The sequence below is a fragment of the Macaca thibetana genome, chromosome 16, assembly GCF_024542745.1.
Source record: "Macaca thibetana thibetana isolate TM-01 chromosome 16, ASM2454274v1, whole genome shotgun sequence".
NCBI classification, from domain to species: Eukaryota; Metazoa; Chordata; class Mammalia; order Primates; family Cercopithecidae; genus Macaca; species Macaca thibetana.
The window spans coordinates 31,835,455-31,856,067 of NC_065593.1; the positions used below are offsets into that span (position 1 = coordinate 31,835,455).

The following is a 20,613-nucleotide window of genomic DNA, read 5'->3' on the forward strand; positions in this document are numbered from 1 at the left end:
CTGGGTGCAGTGGCTCTTGCCTGTAATCCTAGCGCTTTGGGAGGCGGACCAGTTGAGCCCAGGAGTTCAAGACCAGCCTAGAAAACCTATGGAGACGCCATCTCTACCAAAAATGCAAAAATTACCTGGGCATGGTGGTACATGCCTGTAGTACCAGCTGTCCCAACTACTTGGGATGCTGAGGCAGGAGAATCACTTGAACCCAGGAGGTCGAAACTGCAGTGTGCCATGATCGTGCCGCTGCACTCCAGCCTGGGCAACAGAGCAAGACACTGTCTCAAAAAATAAATAAAAGTTCACAAAGGGTTAATGTACAGGAGTTTGGGGTTGGTTAGTTTATTCTGCTGAGATCAAAATATTTCTTTTTAAATGTATATATTTAGCAGGGTAAGCAACTAAATAAAACTACCACAGTCATATGGAGTGATTGTAAAACACTAATAGATTCACTAGAGAAAATGCAAAATACTTTTTTATGCTGAATTTTTTAAGTCTTACCTTTCAGTAGAATACAGGTTCGTAAGTGTAAAATCAATATGCCTTTCTCACTTGAGTATTTTCATTAGTATGAAAGGATAGAAATAACTGTCTTCATGTTTGGAACGGATGATGAGTACTGTGTAACTGGCATAAACACTTTCATGGTGATTACAGTGTTTTTTTTTTAAATAACTTCAGAGAAAGAACTGGAATGAAATATTCATTTGCAGTGTGCATAAAATTACAGTCTGAGTCATAACTTTTTTGAATGAAATTTTGTTGACTTTAATCAGCAAGCAGTAGTTCATTACCCTGAAGATCCTGGTTTTTTTTTTTTCCCCCAATTCTGTGAATATAATTTTAAAATTAATCAATTAAGTGTAACATGTAGTAGAAAGATTTTTACCAATGAGCCTTAAAAGGCCATAGCTAAAGTTGGAGGATCATGAAAAATAAATAAATCATTCAACTTTGGGGTTTTTTTTCCCCCTAAGATGTTAATTGCCTTTATTCCCGTGTAACATCGTGTACAGTGAATTGTACTTTAATTACTTATGGAACTTTTAAAAAGTCAACTTACAATGTATAGATGATGGCTTATTTCATTTGTCAAGATCAGTTATGTAGCAGCTGTTTGGTGGTGATGTGAAATCATAATATTTGATGGCATTAAGTCCTAAAGGACTGTGTACCCCATTAGCATGCAGCTGCCAGAGCCTAGTTTTTACCTTGCTAGTAAGCCACTGATAAGAAGATTTAAATGACTGTGGAAATATTTTTGCTCCAGGGCAAAGAACTCAATAGAAATCCATTTATATAACTTATGCATGGTATTGAATGACACAAACTAGTGGTGGAATGTAGTCATTCATATGTAAAGGTAGTTCTTCCAGGGAGCTGCCCGGGTCTGATAAGGGAAGAAGAAGAAGAAAAAAAAAAGTAATGCTTTTATAGTATGTGTTTAAGCCTTCTAAGAATTACCCACACAGATACTACTCATTACGCTACTTTTCCATCCAGCATGAAATATGTCCACAGGCAAAAGTATCTTTATCTAATTTTGAAGTGATTGTTGTTTTGTTACAAAGATAGCTTCTGAAACCGCTGATGTGATCCCTGTAAAAATGCAAATTGTATTAACTCTACGGCAGCTTATCAGATGTGTGCACTTCTACTGGTAGGCAATGCAGTACAGTCAGAAGAAGAACAATTTACATTTGTCTTGGACAACATTTCATAAATAGATTTTTATCTTAACTGTTCTACCTCTGCACTCTGAACCCATTGAAGATAATAATTTATATTAAGGTTAACATGATTTATTTTAAAATATTGAGTATACATATGTGGAACAGTTCACTTTTGTAGTTTTATGGACCTTAAGTTAAAATTGCAGGAAGTCATCATTCTTTAATAACCTACTTCCAATGCCATTCCAGTTATTATGGCTTAAAGAGGTGCTTAGACAGTCAGCATGGATCTGACCCCTCTTCATTTAATTAAGAAAAAAATGATTGGGTAATGTGTTTTATCTTTTTTTTTTTTTTTTTTTTTTTTTTTTTTTTTTAGAAAAAGGACATTTTTTTTCTTTGTGGTGTATATGTATACTATATAGTTTCTAACTTTTAAAGCAGAGAGCCATGAGTTTTAATGAAATCCCTGTTTGCCATTTTAATTCGAACTTCTTTTTTGATGATAAAGGAAGCATTCAATGTCATCAAAACATGTTTCGTTTTTCCTTTAGTGCCCCTTCTTTGTTGATGCCACTTCCCGGAACTAAAACATTGCCTTCAATGGACAAATATGCTGTGTTTAAAGGAATTGCAGCTGACAAGTCCTCTGAAAATACTGTTCCACCTGGAGGTAAAAACAGTGGGTAAATTCATAAACTTGTGAATGCTAAATTGCATAATATTTAAATTGTATGAATCTTTAAGTGGTGGTCTTCTGTGTGCTAAATGTGTAAAATGCCTATACCACATGTTAAGAGTGTTTGGCGGCTGGGCGCGGTGGCTCACGCCTGTAATCCCAGCACTTTGGGAGGCTGAGGTGGGCAGATCACGAGGTCAGGAGATCGAGGCCATCCTGGCTAACACAGTGAAACTCCATCTCTACTAAAAGTGCAAAAAATTAGCCGGGCATGGTGGCGGGTGCCTGTAGTCCCACCTACTTGTGAGGCTGAGGCAGGAGAATGGCGTGAGCCCGGGAGGCAGAGCTTGCAGTGAGCCAAGATCGCACCACTGCACTACTCTAGCCTGGGTGACAGAGCGAGACTATCTCAAAAAAAAAAAAAGAGTGTTTGGTTAAACCAATCTGCCTGACTTCCTGGAGCTGTAATTTCAGGATTCCTAACCTTAATTGAGCTTCTGTCCTTTCTGTCATAGATCCTGGTGATAAATATAGTGCTTTCAGAGAACTCGAACAGACAGCAGAGAATAAACCTTTAGGTAAGTTTTTGAGTCCTTAAAAGAATAAATTATTTCCATTTTTAATAAAAAAGGGATTTTTGATGGTTCTTTCCATGGCATTCCTTTATTTTAGTGTGTGTGCGTGTGTGTGTGTGTGTTTGTGTGTTTAGGAGAAAAAAACTGAATAGATAATAAGGTATAGTAGTGATGTTTATAATAGATACTCTTAAAGTATTCTACTTCAGAAAACCTTAATAATAGCAACTGTGTTTAGGCCAGGGGCAGTGGCTCATGCCTGTAATCCCAGCAGTTTGGAAGGCCGAGGAAGGTGGATCACCTGAGGTCAGGAGTTTGAGACCACCCTGGCCAATATGGCAAAACCCTGTCTCTACTAAAAATACGAAAATTAGCCGGGTGTGGTGGTGCACACCTGTAGTCCCAGGTACTCAGGAGGCTGAGGCAGGAGAATCACTTGAACCCAGGAGGTGGAGGTTGCAGTGAGCTGAGATTGTGCCACTGCACTCCAGCCTGGGTGACAGAGCAAGACTCCATCTCAGAAAAAAAAAAAAAAAAGCTACTGTTTTTAAAAAATATCATGATAGGATCAGACACAGTTGCTCATACCTGTAATCCCAGCACTTTGGGAGACTGATCTGGGCAGATCACCTGAGGTCAGGAGTTCGAGACCAGCCTCGCCAACATGGTGAAACCCCATCTCTACTAAAAATACAAAAAAGTTAGCCTGGCATGGTGACACGTGCCTGTAGTCCTAGCTGCTCAGGAGGCTGAGGCACAAGAATCGCTTGAACTCAGGGAGACAGAGGTTGCAGTGAGCCAAGATCATAAAAAAAAAAAAGAAAAGGTAGGTACTGAATGGGGGATTATCTAATAGAAGGGAAATAAGATTACTTCTTATAGTTCTGGAAATTACAAGGAGTTAAATGTACTTGAGAATTACTTATTTTCTAAAATTTAGGGCATGCCAGGCACAGTGGCTCATGCCCGTAATTCCAGCACTTTGAGAGTCCAAAATGGGAGGATGGCTTGAGCCCAGGAGTTTGAGACCAACCTGGGCAACATAGTGAGACCTTGTCTCTACAAAAAAAAAAAAAAAAAAAAATTAGCCAGGTGTGGTGATGCACACCTGTGGCCCCAGCTACTCGAGAGGCTGAGGTGGGAGGATTGCTTGAGCCTGGGAGGTGGAGGCTGCAATGAGCCCTAATTGTGCCACCGTACCCTAGCCTGGGCAGCAAGCAAGACTCCATCTCAATCAATCAATAAAAATAAAATAAAATTTGGGGCAAATTCCAAATCAGTGTTGTTTCCTTTGAAGATAGGACATTCCCTTTCATGGGAAGCTTGCATGACAAGTTAAATTCCTTTGTGAAATGAGAGCTGTGGTTACTCTGATTTATTACACTGCTCAACGAGGCTTGAAGTATTAGCAGTACAGCAATCTGTGGACTGTAAAGGCAGCAACTAGTCTTTTTTTTTTTTGAAACAGAGTTTTATTCTTGTCAGCCAGGCTGGAGTGCAATGGCATGATCTCGGCTCACTGCAGCCAATACCTCTCGGGTTCAAGCGATTCTTCTGTCTCAGCCTCTTGAGTAGCTGGGATTACAGGTACCTGCCCCCATGCCTGGCTAATTTTCATATTTTTAGTAGAGACAGGGTTTCACCATGTTGGCCAGGCTGGTCTCAAACTCCTGACCTCAGGTGATCTGCCCACCTCGCCTTCCCACAGTGCTGGGATTGCAGGCGTGAGCCACCACACTTGGCCAGTCTTTTTCTTTTCAAGATTTTTTTTTTCTATTACTGTTGCAGTACCTGGTACCATTATTATTTGTTATTTTTTAGCTATTCACTCATGATCTAGAAATAACACATTCTAGAATAACATTATTAAAAACAAGTTGATTAAGGCATAGTCACTGCTACATATTATAAAGCAGGTACAAGGTACTTTACATTCACAGAGGTATAATATAGTACTGTCTTACATCTATAATACTAGAGCGTACAATTAAAAAGACGTTATATAAGATTTGATTCTACTTTTCCAGTAGAGAGCCCAAAGGTTGGTATGACACAGCTCTCATACAGAAATGCACCTTCTTAGCTAGGATTTTCTTTCAGTAGTAGCATGGTTATAGGTACTCACTTTTCTTCATGAACATCAGCTAAAAATAATTTTAAAACAAACATATGAAACATTGGATTCCTACAAAGATGACCAAGTGGGGGTAAGCAGGACTCAACCAAACTCATATTTTACCGGATCCCTCGTGTTTGAGCAGTGAGAGCTCTGTGAAAGAAAGGGAATGGCAAGGAGCACTTCAAAACTTGGGCCACAACCAAAACACAGGATCATTTCAAACAGAAGCAGTAACCAAACAATGCTCACTTAGTATGTTCAAGGATGCCAACATCAATATTCAGTCATCTGCACACTCATCCAGTAAGAATGGGTGATCAGTTACTATACTTGGCTTGCGTTAAACTGAATCACCACTCTACAAGATTTTCAAGATTGGCTGTAATTTGATGAGAAAGATGAAGAGAGGGGTTTATGTGCACATGTGGTTACCATCTCTAATAGTAAGACTTAGAGTACAAGGGAGTATAAAATGATCATTCGAGAGTCATATATGTAAAAACCGAAAGTTATATTTGTGGTTAAATCCTACTGTAAACATGATGTGTAGGGTTTAGATAACCCATGGGTCAAAGTATGTTCTCGAAAGCTTAACTATGCATGCTATGAAATGTGTATACTCTAATGAGAATTTCCTTCTGGGAACAATACCACATTCTATCTTTACATATTGAATGCTCAGACTTGGGACATCCTTCAGCAATCTTTTATTTCCACCCTTCTGCTAGGTTGGGGAGAGATGGTGGGTAGGTATGGTAGGAACTGTATTGCTTAATCATCTCTAAAAAAGGGAAGCCCACCTCTTATAAAAATATTCAACCTCTTTTAACTGTTAGGTTCTAGAAATGTTTCCTTGTGTTTCATCCAAGCTTTTAGAATGTAATAGCCATTTCTTCCTCAGTATCAGATACACAGTGGGAGTAACAGAGTGGGAGTAACAGAGATAAACAGAGTAACAGTGTGGGAGTAACAGAGATAAACCCGAGGGGAACTTTTGACTTGTGAGGTTTTTATTTGCACCTAGCAATGTTTTTTCATCAACACTTGGGCCAAGACAAGTTTGGAGTAAAGAGCACATAGTTTAACATGAGGGTTCTTTGTGTAATGTGGTATTAATGACCATAATATGTATTCCTGTAACAGACAATAGGAAAAGACAGTGGTGCCACCAATATGTAAGCAGTACCTTAGTCCTGCTTTTTCAATACTTTTTTTTTTTTTTTTTTTTTTTTTTGAGACAGTGTTATGTTCTGTCATCCAGCCTGGAGTGCGGTGGTGCAGTCATAGCTCACAGCAGCTTCCAGCTCCTGGACTCAAGCAGCCTCAGCCTCCCTCCCAAGTAGCTAGAACTGTAGATGTGCACCATCACAATGGGGTCTTGCTCTGTTGCCCAGGCTAGTCTTGAACTCCTGGCCTCAAGCAATCTTTCCAGCTCAGCCTCCCAAAATGCTGGGATTACAAGTGTGAGCCACCATGGCCAACCAAATTTCAGTACTTTTTTAAAAAAAGTTCCAGATTGTTGTTATTTTCATTTGCCTGCTTTCATTCCTATCTTAATTCTAAGGTCTTCCAAGTAGAGTTACCAACTGTGTTCATTTTAGGAGAATAGATTTTATTTTCCTAAATGGTATGATATCTTTTTTATACTCATTAAAAATACATTGATTTGACTTTGTTAAAGTACATTAGTATCTTAGAATTTATGAAGAATCTTATAGTATTGTGTTCAGAGCTGTGGGTTGCTTAGGTTACTGAATGACAGAGTTTAATAATATTTCCTTTTTTCCATCTCCACAGTTTAAGCCATAAATTAAAGTAAATGAGGAAAATGTTCTTTATAAATAAATGGCACATTTTTATTGAAGTTTTAGCAAAAAAGTGGATTCTTTTGAGATTTTTTAGAGCCTAAAAAGTGACAGGAGAGGGAAACTTATGAGTATGTAGACATTAACCAAAAAGCTAACCATGAAATAATATGCTTAATATGCCTTCTGATAGACAAGCTTCCATTGACTGTGACTAATTTATTTGCCAACAAATTCCCTTTGTAAACCCACCCATTTTTATTTCCTTTTAACCCTTTCACCCAGCTTACATTTCCATTGGAAAAGTTTACAATTCATCAGTAAGTGTAATTTGCTGTGGTGATTAAAATACACAAACAAAGCAATACTTGTCAATTTCACAGATATTTCAAAGCAATGCATTAAAAATTTAGGCTGTGATAAAAATGGCTACTTATTACCTCTACATTTACAGAAATAATACAGATATAATCAGTGATACTACTAATTTAAAATTCTAGGGTGATTTTTAAAAGTTTTACATCTTCTATCAGTTTGTGAAATTGACTTGAGTTTTACTAGTGGTATGTCTTACAAATATAAATTACAGGAAGTCTGAGTGCTGTTCCTCTCTTATTAGATGAATTCCTTGGTGTTGATGAATTATGGTGATGAATTGGTTAACTATCTCAGGTTAGGAGGAAAAATCAGCTTGTATTGTTTTTGGTGCTTTTTTTTCATCTTCTATATCCAAGTATATATCTTGTTACAAGCACAGTATATTTTATTTTTTAAATTTATTTATATTTATTTATTTATTTATTTATTTTTGAGACAGAGTTTCGCTCTTGTTGCCCCAGCTGGAGTGCAATGGTGCAATCTCGGCTCACTGCAATCTGCCCCCCGGGTTCAAGCGATTCTCCTCCCTCAGCCTCCCAAGTAGCTGGGATTACAGGCACCTGCCACCACACCCAGCTAATTTTTTGTATTTTTAGTAGAGATGGGGTTTTACCATGTTGGCCATGCTCAAACTCCAGACCTCAGGTGACCCACCCGCCTTGGCCTCCCAAAGTGCAAGGATTACAGGCGTGAGCCACCGTGCCCAGCCCAAGCACAGTATATTTTAAGCCTGCATTATTTTATATACCAATTTAAGCATTGGATTTTGGTTATTTTAATTTACTTAGTTTTAACCTCCAGAAATGGCAGTCTTTTTTTTTTTTTTTAATAATAAATGATGTTGGTTGGTATAGCTATATATATATTTTTTTAAATTTTTATTTTTGAGACAGTGTCTCTCTCTGTCCCCCAGGCTGGAGTGCAGTGGTGAGATCTTGGCTCACTGCAACCTCCACCTCCCAGGTTCAATCAATTCTTGTGCCTCAGCCTCCCAAGTAGCTGGGATTACAGGCATGTGCCTCCATGCCCAGCTAATTTTTCTGTATTTTTAGTAGAGATGGGGTTTCTCCATGTTGGCCAGGCTCGTCTTGGAACTCCTCCTGGCTTCAAGTGATAACGCCCGCCTGGGCCTTCCAAAGTGCTGGGATTACAGGTGTGAGCCACTGTGCCTGGCCTTGGCATAACTATATTTACATTTGGTTTATCTCTAGGTTTTAATTACCTGGTATAGCCTAGTGGATTTTATGGTAGACCTTCAGGTGCTATTAGAAAACTGAGATCATCTGCATCCTGACGCTCTACCTGAGTGATAACGTTACTTTGATAATAAAGAATATAGAAACCTTTTAAGAATCACAGGCCTTGGGCCGGGCGCTGTAGCTCACGCCTGTAATCCCAGTACTTTGGGAGGCCAAGGCAGGTGGATCACCTGAGGTTAGGAGTTTGAGACTAGCCTAGCCAATGTGGTGAAACCCCGTCTCTACTAAACATACAAAAATTAGCCAGGCGTGGTGGCAGGCGCCTGTGATCCCAGCTACTTGGGAGGCTGAGGCAGGAGAATCGCTTGAACCCAGGAGGTGGAGGTTTCCGTGAGCTGAGATCGCACCATTGCACTCCAGCCTGGGTGACAAGAACAAAACTGTCTCAAAAAAGAAAAAAAAAAAAGAATCACAGGCCTAAATTTTTATCAGTATGTTAACTGAGTCTGTTTAATTATTTATGAGAAGTACATAAGTACCCACATTATTTAACCAGAATATCAAAATAAACATTCTAGGACACATGTTTCTCAGGATCTCCTGAGAACTGTGTCATGGGCCAAAGAAATTTTATTAAAAAATAAAAAATATGCCAGGCACAGTGGCTCACACCTGTAATCCCAGCACTTTGGGAGGCCGAGGCAGGCGGATCACGAGGTCAGGAGATTGAGACCATCCTGGCCTCCCCCACCCCATCTCTACTAAAAAAAAAAAAAAAAAAAAAAAAAAAAATTAGCCAGGCGTGGTGGCGAGTGCCTGTAGTCCCAGCTACTCGGGAGACTGAGGCAGGAGAATGGTGTGAACCTGGGAGGTGGAGCTTGCAGTGAGCCGAGATTGCGCCACTGCATTCCAGCCTGGGCGACAGAGCGAGACTCTGTTTCAAAAAATAAAAAATAAATAAAGGCTGGGTACGGTGGCTCACGCCTGTAATCCCAGCACTTTGGGAGGCCGAGGCGGGCGGATCACCTGAGGTCAGGAGTTCGAGACCAACCTCAACATGGAGAAACCCCGTCTCTACTAAAAATACAAAATTAGCCGGGTGTGGTGGTGCATGCCTGTAATGCCAGCTACTCAGAAGGCTGAGGCAAGAGAATTGCTTGAAACTGGGAGGCGGAGGTTGCAGTGAGCCGAGATCACGCCATTGCACTCCAGCCTGGGCAACAAGAACGAGCTCCATCTCAAAAAAAAAAAAAAAATTCCGTCAGTTACTCCATTCTCAGAGTAGCATAATATAAACTAAAGTCTAAATTATAACTTCCAAAACTTTGTTATAATAGAGTTGGTATTTATTCAAATCCTTTTGAATTTTAATAAATAAAAATAAGTGCTCATTGATGCAGTGAGACAGCTAATTTGTAGAAAAGCTCAAGTGCTTAGAGACTTTTTTTTCTGTGAGATTCAGCTTATTAGAGAGTATGGGGAGGAGCTGCTTTACAGTGTGCCCCACCTAGAATGCTTTGCAAATAAATAGAACCTTTTCAAACATTGTCATCAAAGCTCCCTTCAAATTAATGCCTTCCTTTACTTGAGCAAGACCACATAGTATCTAAGGTTATTCTTAAAGTGCCCGGCTGAACCAAGTGTTGTCCATCCTGAATATTAGATGTAGGATTTTTCATAATATTTCATTGGTACCTCTGATTTTTTTTTTAACCAGGTAACATGTTTTATCTTTAAAGGGCCACTATTTTAATATGCCTCTCTTCAAGAACCTCTAACCCTATTTCTTATTGTATTGTCTGCTTGGTTGGCTAGCTGTGGGAACAAAAAGTCTTGAGAGAAGTGCTTTTAGCCAGCTGTAGGATCTAGAGCTAGGGGAGATCCCACACTAAAAGCATGAGCAAATGAAAATGTTACTGGCAGGTACTTTCAGTTTGATTTCTGTTTATTTCAGTATCACTAGACCTCAGTGTGGAAACAAATGTGTAGTTTGATAGGGTTTAAACTATAAACATTATTAAGTAATGTCAAGTCAGTGGAGAAAAGTCTGTGAAATTATGCTTGCAGTTTAATATGCTGTGCGTTATATGGTTTTCAGTTCAGCATTCCTAGTTTTGGGTGGTATTTTTTCTTTCAGGAGAAAGCTTTGCAGAATTCAGATCTGCAGGAACTGATGATGGTTTCACCGATTTTAAAACAGCCGATAGTGTATCACCACTAGAGCCACCGACAAAAGACAAAACTTTTCCACCATCCTTCCCCTCAGGAACCACACAACAGAAACAACAAACACAAGTGAAAAATCCTCTGAACTTAGCAGACCTAGATATGTTTTCCTCAGTTAATTGCAGCAGCGAGAAACCATTGTCTTTTTCAGCTGCATTTAGCACATCAAAATCAGTTTCCACACCACAGCCAACAGGTTCTGCTGCTGCTACGACAGCATTGGCATCAACGAAAACTTCTAGTTTGGCTGATGAGTTTGGAGAATTCAACCTTTTTGGGGAATATTCTGGTCTACCACCTGTTGGGGAGCAGGATGACTTTGCAGATTTTATGGCTTTCAGTAATAGCTCTATTTCATCTGAGCAAAAGCCGGATGACAAATATGATGCCCTTAAAGAGGAAGCCAGTCCCGTTCCTCTAACCAGCAACATGGGCAGCACAGTGAAGGGTGGACAAAACCTAACTGCTGTGTCTACCAAGTATGATGTCTTCAGACAACTTTCTCTGGAAGGATCTGGACTAGGTGTTGAAGACCTAAAAGATAACACTCCTTCAGGAAAAAGTGATGATGATTTTGCTGACTTCCACTCCAGTAAATTTTCTTCCATAAACTCGGACAAATCCCTGGGAGAGAAAGCAGTGGCTTTCAGACACACCAAAGAAGACTCTGCATCAGTGAAGTCCTTGGATCTCCCTTCCATTGGTGGCAGCAGTGTCGGCAAGGAGGACTCTGAAGATGCACTCTCTGTTCAGTTTGACATGAAATTGGCTGATGTGGGAGGAGATCTTAAGCATGTCATGTCTGATAGCTCTTTGGATTTACCAACAGTTAGTGGCCAGCATCCTCCTGCTGCAGGTGAGGAATTGGTGAGATTGCTCTGGTGATGGTGTTGTAGATTTCAAAGATGATTCTGCGGGTGTTGATTTACATGAGTAAGGCTCTGGCCCTTTATCTTTATGAATCTCTAATAATCAACCTCTTTGTTGCCAGTCTCCTTAAAGCAGTATTAAATTTGATTCTATGGATACTTGCATATATGGATACTGTGGCTACTGTGGAACTTAGATTGGGTAGCTAAAATATTTTTATTTTTGAAATCTAGCACCAGCTTGGTGTTAGAGGCACATACAAACTCACTGCTAAGTGAACCCCACATTGCCAGAAATTTGATAAGGACTTTTGCAGTGCCAGCAGTGTTTCTCCATTTCTGTGAGTAAAATCATTGTTTCCCTCTCCTTTTTTCTTCTCTTGGGTATACACAGCAACTGCCAGTATAGTATTCTGTTGGATTTACAGAAACTAACTCTCGTTAGGCCAAGAAAGTAAAAATTTCTAACCACTTGTAGTGCAGTTTGCCACATCCCTTTAAGAGAAGAAGAGAGAAAGAGTTTATATATGAATGTTCTTTATGTCAGGGTCTGGCAAAGAGGAGGGCGTGTGTTGTCAGTGGAATCCAGGAGCTGTTTTCAGTGTTAACTCTGTTACTAGAAATATTAAGTTGTAACAAATCTGTAGATATTAGAATAGGGTAACTGCTAACTTTCTGATAAAATGTTTGAAAACATCGTATTAGGGAGCCCTCTGAATTCTGTGTGGATTTACATGTAGCAATTTACTCTCTAGTTCAACTTCTGTCATAAAAACTAGATTCCCAAGTGTCCTGGTTTTTGTTTGGTTTTGTTTTTTGATATGTATATAGAAAGATAAACCTATTTTGTGGCCTTTTAATAATGAGAAATATCTCAGTATCACTGTATTATTCTAGAAAATGTATTATGCATATGAAAGGTTTGGTTTTGTCTAACTAGGGAGGGACACATGAGACACTTCCAAGTTTACAGATTCAGGCAGAAATTGTCAAGTCCTATAGCTTTTGCATATGTCAAATTTGCAAGTCGGAAAACAAAATTGCATCCATCCTTTGGCTCTGGAAATGTAGGTATTCCTAAACAGGGTGCTGAATCAGGAGCAAGTTAGCAGAGACATTGCATATTTCATGTTGCTACTTGCTAAGGTATTTTTCAAATGCAGTGGGCGGTCTGAAGAGCTCCTGTGCCCTTGACTGTCTACTTTCTTTTTTTTTCCTTTTTTTGTACTTTTCCTCAGAAATTTTCTTATTTTTTTTTGCTGCTGTTTGATAGAGTGATTTGGGTTTTTGTTTTGTTTTGTTTTGTTTTGTTTTTTTGTATGAGCTGCTTGAACCACAGCAGTTGGTTGCAAAGTGCTCTGTTTTCTGAACAATACTGGATTTTTATTTAAAAATCTCATAACATGTATACTAGCCTTTTGGACTCTGAAGCTACTAATTAGAAACTATTTTTCTGAAAGTGAATCTATATTCTTTCACAGTGCCAAGCTAGATGTCTTTATGAAATGAGTCTAATCCAGGTTTGGGGTGTCTTTTTTCCCCCCATTTTATTTGGAGGTTGGTTTTTTGACCAAGCTTGTTCTTATTGACCTGTTAAAATAATCTCTTCTGTGCTCATGTTCTTTTATGTATGTTTGGAACATCCCCAGCTTGGAGCCTGTAATGTTCAAGCTAACTCTCTTCAGTTGGAGGATATTCTTAAAACAGATTGTTTCCTCCCATTGATCTGTAAACCTCCTGTCAGAAAGGAGCAGTATCCCTTTAGAGCGGTTGTTAAAAGGGGTTGATGTCTGACCAATGTGCTATATTGCTGTTGTGCAAAACTGCTGCATTAACGTATTGTAGAGGGTAAATGGCAAGGACTTATTCAGAGTAATGTGGTTTTATTTTATCCTCATGTTCACCACAGTATCTCTTGCTCTCTTAGTTTGAGGGTTAAAGGTACTTCTTGTTGGAGAAATAAGAAGTGAGCTGATGAAGAGAGAATAAAACCTGGTAGATTGCTGTCTGTGGACCTTAATCCTGTTTAGAAGCCCTAACTTAACTCTGAAGGGGATACTGTCTCTTTTACTCTTGCTATAATTCTTTGTATGGAAGGTAGATAATACTGATAACATTGCCTGATTTCTCTGCATATATTACATTTAACCCTTTGAGCCCTTGCTGCATATAATTTCAACTAGGCTGCTTTTTCCCCCCGACTAAATTTAATCTGTGGCACTGAAGCATCTTGACGTGCAGTCATTAAAATCATATGGTTTTATTGGCAGCAAGAGCTGACCCTCATCTGTGACATTTTCAAAGGGTTAGCAAGACTTCTGTAGCTACCTACCTACCTACCTGTAAAGTAGCTCTTCTTTGACATTGAAAATCTTTGTATTTTAATTAGTGCCCCTTTTTTGGCTGCTTTTCTGATGTCTTTTTTTCAATTTAGACATTTTCTGTGTGAATGTGCCTTCGAATTTGCTTTAGTATATTCCTCTGCAAACACTGATCTGCATGCTTATTCTGATGACTTCTTTTCCAGCTCTTCTGTATCACTCTCTTTTGTGATCTGTAAGTCTTGTGTTAATAAATAATTCTTTGGCATATTTTGAAAGTGTGGGGATGTGTGTAATTTGTACTTTTTCAGGGTTAGACCAAAGAAATACCTGACTGGTACCAAGTTTAAAGCAATAGTAGCCTGAGACTAGAGGGTTTTCCCCTTTAGTTTTGTTTCGTCAAACACCTGCCTTCTAAGAAAGTATTGGTACATTTTAGCCGTTGTTTCTTATAATTCCATTAATGTAAGTTTTTAACATGGCATTGCATTGAAATATAACTTCAGACTTAAATAAGAGTAAACCTTACACTACTTTACATGATAGGGAGAAAGAACATTTGTTGCAGTTTCTTCTCTTGAAGAAACTGATCATATTTTATTGTAGAGAATCTGTCTTTACGAGGCATGACATTGAAGAGAAGGGGAAGGTGAGGAAAAAGACCTAAGAGTTGAGTGTTGTGGAAAGAGTTAACTATAACTACCTAGTTATCCATAACTATCTAGTTATCTGTAACTAACTGCATAGTTCAAGCTACTACGTAGTTATAGATAACTAGATAGTTATAAACTTAATTTAAAATAAATCAAATAATATTGAAATGGACTTCTGAGCACAGTAAATGTAAACTGTATTTAAATTGATAATCTGCATAATAGAAAGTGTTCTGTATTAATAGCAGGAAGTCTTCAGGATGGAATTTGATTTGAGTTTGAAATTGGATACTCAGCCGGGCGCGGTGGCTCACGCCTATAATCCCAGCACTTTGGGAGGCCAAGGTGGGTGGACTGCTTGAGGCTGGTAGTTCATGACCAGCCTGGGCAACATGGTGAAACCCCATCTTTACCAAAAAATACAAAAATTAGTCGGACATGGTGGTGTGCACCTGTAGTCCCAGCTACTCAGGAGGTGAGGATCAGGTGATCCTGGGAGGTTGAGGCTATAGTGAGCTGTGATCACATCACTGCACTCCAGCCTGGGTGACAGCAAGACCCTGTCTCAAAGAAAGAAAAATTGGGTGCTCCATCCTCTAATTGCAGAGCATGTTAGATTTGCAGTTATGTATTCTGTATGATGAAGCAACCCTCAGCCTTTTTTTTTTTCTTTTCTGATAGTACATAAAGCAAATTCTTAAAACAAGTTTGGGGGGTGTGTCTAAGAAAGTAAGGGTTGAACCATTCTTATTTTTAAGAAAACAATTTCTAGAAGGACCAATGAAATGTAGCAACAAGCGTAGGTCAAACATGGAAAATATTTTCTCCATTTTAGAGTATGGTAACAGTAAAAAAACCTTGAGAATATTACTGTGTTTCAGGTTAGAAACCCAAAACCAATAAAATCCCTGGGAAAATGGGATATTTCCATGGTTTATATTTTGTATTCTTATGTTTTGAGGCTTTAATTCTTTGTTCTTTTTTAGAATTTGAGGAAGGAAGGAAATTAAATCACTGAAAATGAAGATTTTTTTTTTTTTTTCCGAGATGGAGTTTCATTCTTGTTGCCCAGGCTGGAGTGCAATGGCACGATCTTGGCTCAGTGCAACCTCTGCCTTCCAGGTTCAAGTGATTCTCCTGCCTCAGCCTCCTGAGTAGCTGGGATTACAGGCACATGCCCAACACACCCAGCTAATTTTGTATTTTTAGTAGAGACGGGGGTTTCTTCATGTTGGTCAGGCTGGTCTCGAACTCCTGACCTCAGGTAATCCGCCTGCCTTGGCCTCCCAAAGTGCTGGGATTACAGGCGTGAGCCACCGCGCCTGTTTGTTTTGTTTTGTTTTGTTTTGTTTTTTAAGACAGAGTTTCCCTCTCACCCAGTCTGGAGTGCAATGGCATGATCTTGGATCTCAGCTCACTGCAACCTCTGCCTCCCAGGTTTAAGTGACTCCCCTGCCTCAGCCTCCCAAGTAACTGGGATTACAGGTGCCTGCCGCCACTCCCAGCTAATTTTTGTATTTTTAGTAGAGATGGGGTTTCACCATGTTGGCCAGGCTGGTCTCAAACTCCTGACCTCAGATGATCGATCCACTTGCCTCGACCTCCCAAAGTAGTGGAATTACAGGTGTGAGCTACTGCACCTAGCCTAGAAGAAGATGAGGATTTTGAATAGGATTCCTAAGAGATCACTTGTAGTGTCTTAAATATGCCCTTTAAGAAAGAAAAAAAGTTGTATTTAGAGGTTTAGATTAACTCTGAGAAAAGCCAGGCCTGCCATTCAAAGTACAGCATTGTCCAGAGCATACTGCTTTAAAAAGTTGAATAATACTTCGTTTCAAAAACTTTGTATAAATGCATTGTATTTTATTTATGATATGTGCTGCTAACACATTTGAAAGAAAGAGATCTTACTGTAGCTTCCATTTAGTGATAATGCTAGCTGCCCTTTATTTTGGATTTTCCCATGCTATTTATAAGACCAATCTCTTGATGGCTTTGGCTGAGGAATTTCTTTGTCAATGGAATTCTGTAATGCTAGATTAATTGGTCCATGTAGGACTGCTTTATTTTAACTCTTTTCTGCATTTATCTGAGCAGGCTGCAGAAAATGACTGAATGTAACTGTGCGTAAAGCATACATTCTCAAATTGAGTAATGGATATTTCCAAAGCAACATTACTTTTTAGGGAGGTAGTTTTAATGTAATGTAATGACTTAAACTTCTTTTGTAAAAAAGACTTGAAGAACTCTATGCTATAGGTTTAAACAAACAAACAAAATACTGATGCCATTAGTGCTTCACTTCATGTATCAGTACCTGAGAAGGTATACCCATGTATCTGTTGTTCTGTAGTCACTCTGTTGTTCACATCAAAATCCCTGCTGATTTTTAGAAGTAGCAGATGATGGCCGGGCGCAGTGGCTCATGCCTGTATTCCCAGCACTTTGGGAGGCCGAGGCGGGCGGATCACCTGAGGTCAGGAGTTTGAGACCAGCCTGGCCAACATGGTGTAACCCTGTCTCTACTAAAAATACAAAAATTAGCCGGGTGAGGTGGCGAGCGCCTGTAGTCCCAGCTACTCGGGAGGCCAAGGCACGAGAATTGCTTGAACCTGTGAGGCGGAGGTTGCAGTGAGCCGAGATTGTGCCACTCCCACTGCGGCCTGGGTGACAGAGCCAGACTCCGTCTCAAAAAAAAAAACAAGTAGCAAATGAACATGAAGGGAACACTGGCAATATCAAAAAACCTGTGCTAAATCCTAAAATAATGCACCAAAGAACCAAAAGGCCTCAGTTGTACTTCCTGTCTTCTGTGTTCATTTGGTGTCTCTTTGATGAGATTTTTACTGATGACTAGGGGCGGTCCCACTGTGTATCCTGACACCATTCCTTGGCCTTCTGACTTCCTGTGACTTAAAATATCCACAGGATTTCCAGTTTTCAGTTTTGAACTTAAAACACTGACACAGAAACCCAAAGGTGCTTATAGATAGTGTGGATATAATTTAAACCATAGAGTTGCGTGAGTCAGTACAAATGAAGAACAGGAAGTTTTCATACAGATTAGAAAACACTGGATGGCGATTAAACAGCAGCATTTTCCAGCCTGTCCACTTACACTGTGATCACTTTCATTCCTGTTTTCTTCAGTGTTTGAGACGTACAGGACACAGACCAGGTGTTTTAGTTAACAGAGAATATGAATACGACTGATCTCATAGGTAGATCAAAGACAGAATAGGGCCTAAAGGAGATTAGGGCCCAGAGTAGAGAGAAACTGAAATGTACAAGTATTTTACGGTTTGCTTTGGTAAATGAAGTTTAGATTAAATCAGTACTGTAAATGAAAATACGTTTCTTTCTTAGTCCAATGAACATTTTTATTGCTATATAAAATGAGAATAGTGGAATTTGCACGTATATCTCCTTTCCTCTTTCTCTCAACTCCTTCAAAAGCCAGTAACTCTTCATCACCTGGGCATATACTTACAGCTTTAGTAAATGTCCTTGGGAATGAGCTTGGCTGTCTGTATCCTGTAGTAGCAGCCGACATTCTTTGTTCGAAAAATACCTTGTTTTCATGTACAACATCCACTCAAAAGAGATTTGAATAGAGGTTATGGAAGAGACTAATAGGGTTACTTGCCAGCATAAGCAAGAAATACACGTTTTGCTCTGAGATCCGTGATGGAAAACAGATCGTATACGTTTATTCCTTTGGCCTTTGTAATAGGACATTCCTGGCTGCAAACAGATGTATGCATTAAAACACACAATTTGGCATATTATCTGTGTGCAAATGCAGTTCAGCCTAGCACAGCCTAGGAGTTCCACAGCAGAACTGGAAATACAGTAGTGATTTTCTGTTCATTTTATTGCATTCATTCTCCATTTTCTTTTTCCTTTTTCTCTTGCAATTTTCAGAATTCAGCTATCAAATTGAAAATCCATCTATACTAGCTTCAGTGATTACAAACTAAAATGTGGGTTATTCCACATCATTTTTTCAGACAAGACTTCTATCACTTATGTTGTAGGTGTTACATAATATTTAATATTTTTAAGACCATTATACAATAATACCTATAACTGGACTGCTTAGAAATGTAGAACTATTAACATGGGAAATGAAAATTTTCTTACTTTAAGCTACATTCAATGAACTGATGTACCACATTTTTCTTAGAAAATGGTTTACAAATATTCGCTATGCCAGAACATACTGCCCTGTATTTATATTGTTTATAAATGCTAAGTTTAGGGGCATGGTGTTCTGTCTCACATTCCTTATGTACCGTCAGTACTTGTGTTCAAATGAATTACACTTTACGAAATTACTTTTTCACACTATAGTAGCCAACAAATAAGCAAAAGTAAATTTAAAACTCAACTTTGAGGCTTGATTTTAGTGAATCTTGTGTATTTACTCTTCATTTTAAGTATAAAATATTTCTTTTTAAGTCTTTCATTTGCTTTTCTAGTCTTTCATTTAGTCTTTTCTGGGAGTTGCTCCAAAAGGCAAGATGTTACAGGCGTTATCATTTTTAATAAAAATAAGATTTCCTGAAATTTTAAAAATGCTTAAAAATGCCTCAGCTAAGGCAATCCCTTATTGCCTGTAATGCCTTTTACCTGATTATATTAGTCATTTTAGTTTTTTAAAAGACATTTTGTTGTTGTGTAATTGCAAAGAAAGATCTTTTTATTACCATAGCAATATCTTGATTGCAGTGTTTGAACTGGAGATATCTTTTCATTAAATTTATCATTTGCCTCTAGGAAAATTGTCTCCTTTTTTTTTTGAGACAGAGTCTCAAACTGTCACCAGGCTGGAGTGCAGTGGTGCCATCTTGACTCACAGCAATCTCCGACTCCCTGATTGAAGCGATTCTCCTGCCTCACCCTCCCAAGTAGCTGGAATTACAGGCACACGCCACCGCGCCCAGCTAATTATTATTATTATTACTACTATTTTGAGACGGAGTTTCGCTCTTGTTGCCCAGGCTGGAGTGCAATGGCGCGATCTCGGCTCACTGCAACCTCCACCTCCTGGGTTCAAGCAATTCTCCTGCCTCAGCCTCCCAAGTAGCTGAGATTACAGGCGCCTGCCACCACGCCCGGCTAATTTTTGTATTTTTAGTAGAGACGGGATTTCACCATGTTGGTCAGGCTGGTCTCAAACTCCTAACCTCAGGTGATCCACCCGCCCCGGCCTCCCAAAGTACTGGGATTACAGGTGTGAGCCACCATGCCCGGCCTGATACCCTTTTAATAGGAAAGATTCTGGAAGCAGTTCCTAATATAGTTTCCCAAAATGCTTTCATAGGACCTAGGAATAAAAATAATCTGTATTATGAAACATTCTTCTGAATGTACCCCTCCAAGAATAGTCCTATATTTAACTGCATCACCCCCTGATTGAATTTCACCTCATTTGAGTCTGGACACCTTCTGGTGCCTTTAAATAGTGGGGGAAAAAACAAAAACAAAAGAACACTACAGCAAAAGACCAAGAAAGCTTTGGGTTAAAGGCTTTTCCATTCATTCTAAACTCTAGATTTTTCACCTGAGGCCAGGCGCAATGGCTCATGCCTATAATCCCAGCACTTTGGAAGGCCGAGACGGGCGGATCACCTGAGGTCAGGAGTTCAAGACCAGCCTGACTGACATGGTGAAACCCCGTCTCTACTAAAAATACAAAAACTAGCCGGGCATGGTGGCGGTTGCCTGTAGTCCCAGCTACTCCGGAGGCTGAGGCAGGAGAATCACTTGAACCCAGGAGGCGGAGGTTGCAGTGAGCCGAGATCGCGCCATCGCACTCCAGGCTGGGTGATGAGTAAAACTCCGTCTCAAAAAAGAAATTAAGAAAAAAAAAAAAAAAACCTTTTCACCTGAATCTTTTTTTCCTTCTGTTTTGTAAACCACATTTGAAGGGTATGATTGCACCAGAGAATTTTTAAATATACCATCATTCTGTGAAAAGTGTTTGCTTTTTGCTGGTTGGTTTTTTGTATGGCTAGTGTTTTTTGTTTTTATTATTAACTTAGTACCCCTTTCCTAACAGCTCAAAGAAAAAGAGATTTGGATTATACCATTAGAAGAGCTATGGAAATGTCAGG

General features: G+C 39.3%; 1 protein-coding gene across 15 annotated transcripts in view; it reads left to right on the top strand.

Annotated features, from left to right (window-relative positions):
- The window catches only part of SYNRG (synergin gamma), a 96,294-nt gene that overhangs the window by 46,677 nt on the left and 29,004 nt on the right, over positions 1-20,613 (top strand). For all 15 annotated transcript variants that reach the window (XM_050764569.1, XM_050764571.1, XM_050764576.1 and 12 more), the window contains 3 exons: positions 2,225-2,343; positions 2,865-2,927; positions 10,563-11,507. In XM_050764569.1, coding sequence (XP_050620526.1) covers positions 2,225-2,343; positions 2,865-2,927; positions 10,563-11,507 — 1,127 coding nt within the window. The remainder of the gene's footprint in view (positions 1-2,224; positions 2,344-2,864; positions 2,928-10,562; positions 11,508-20,613) is intronic.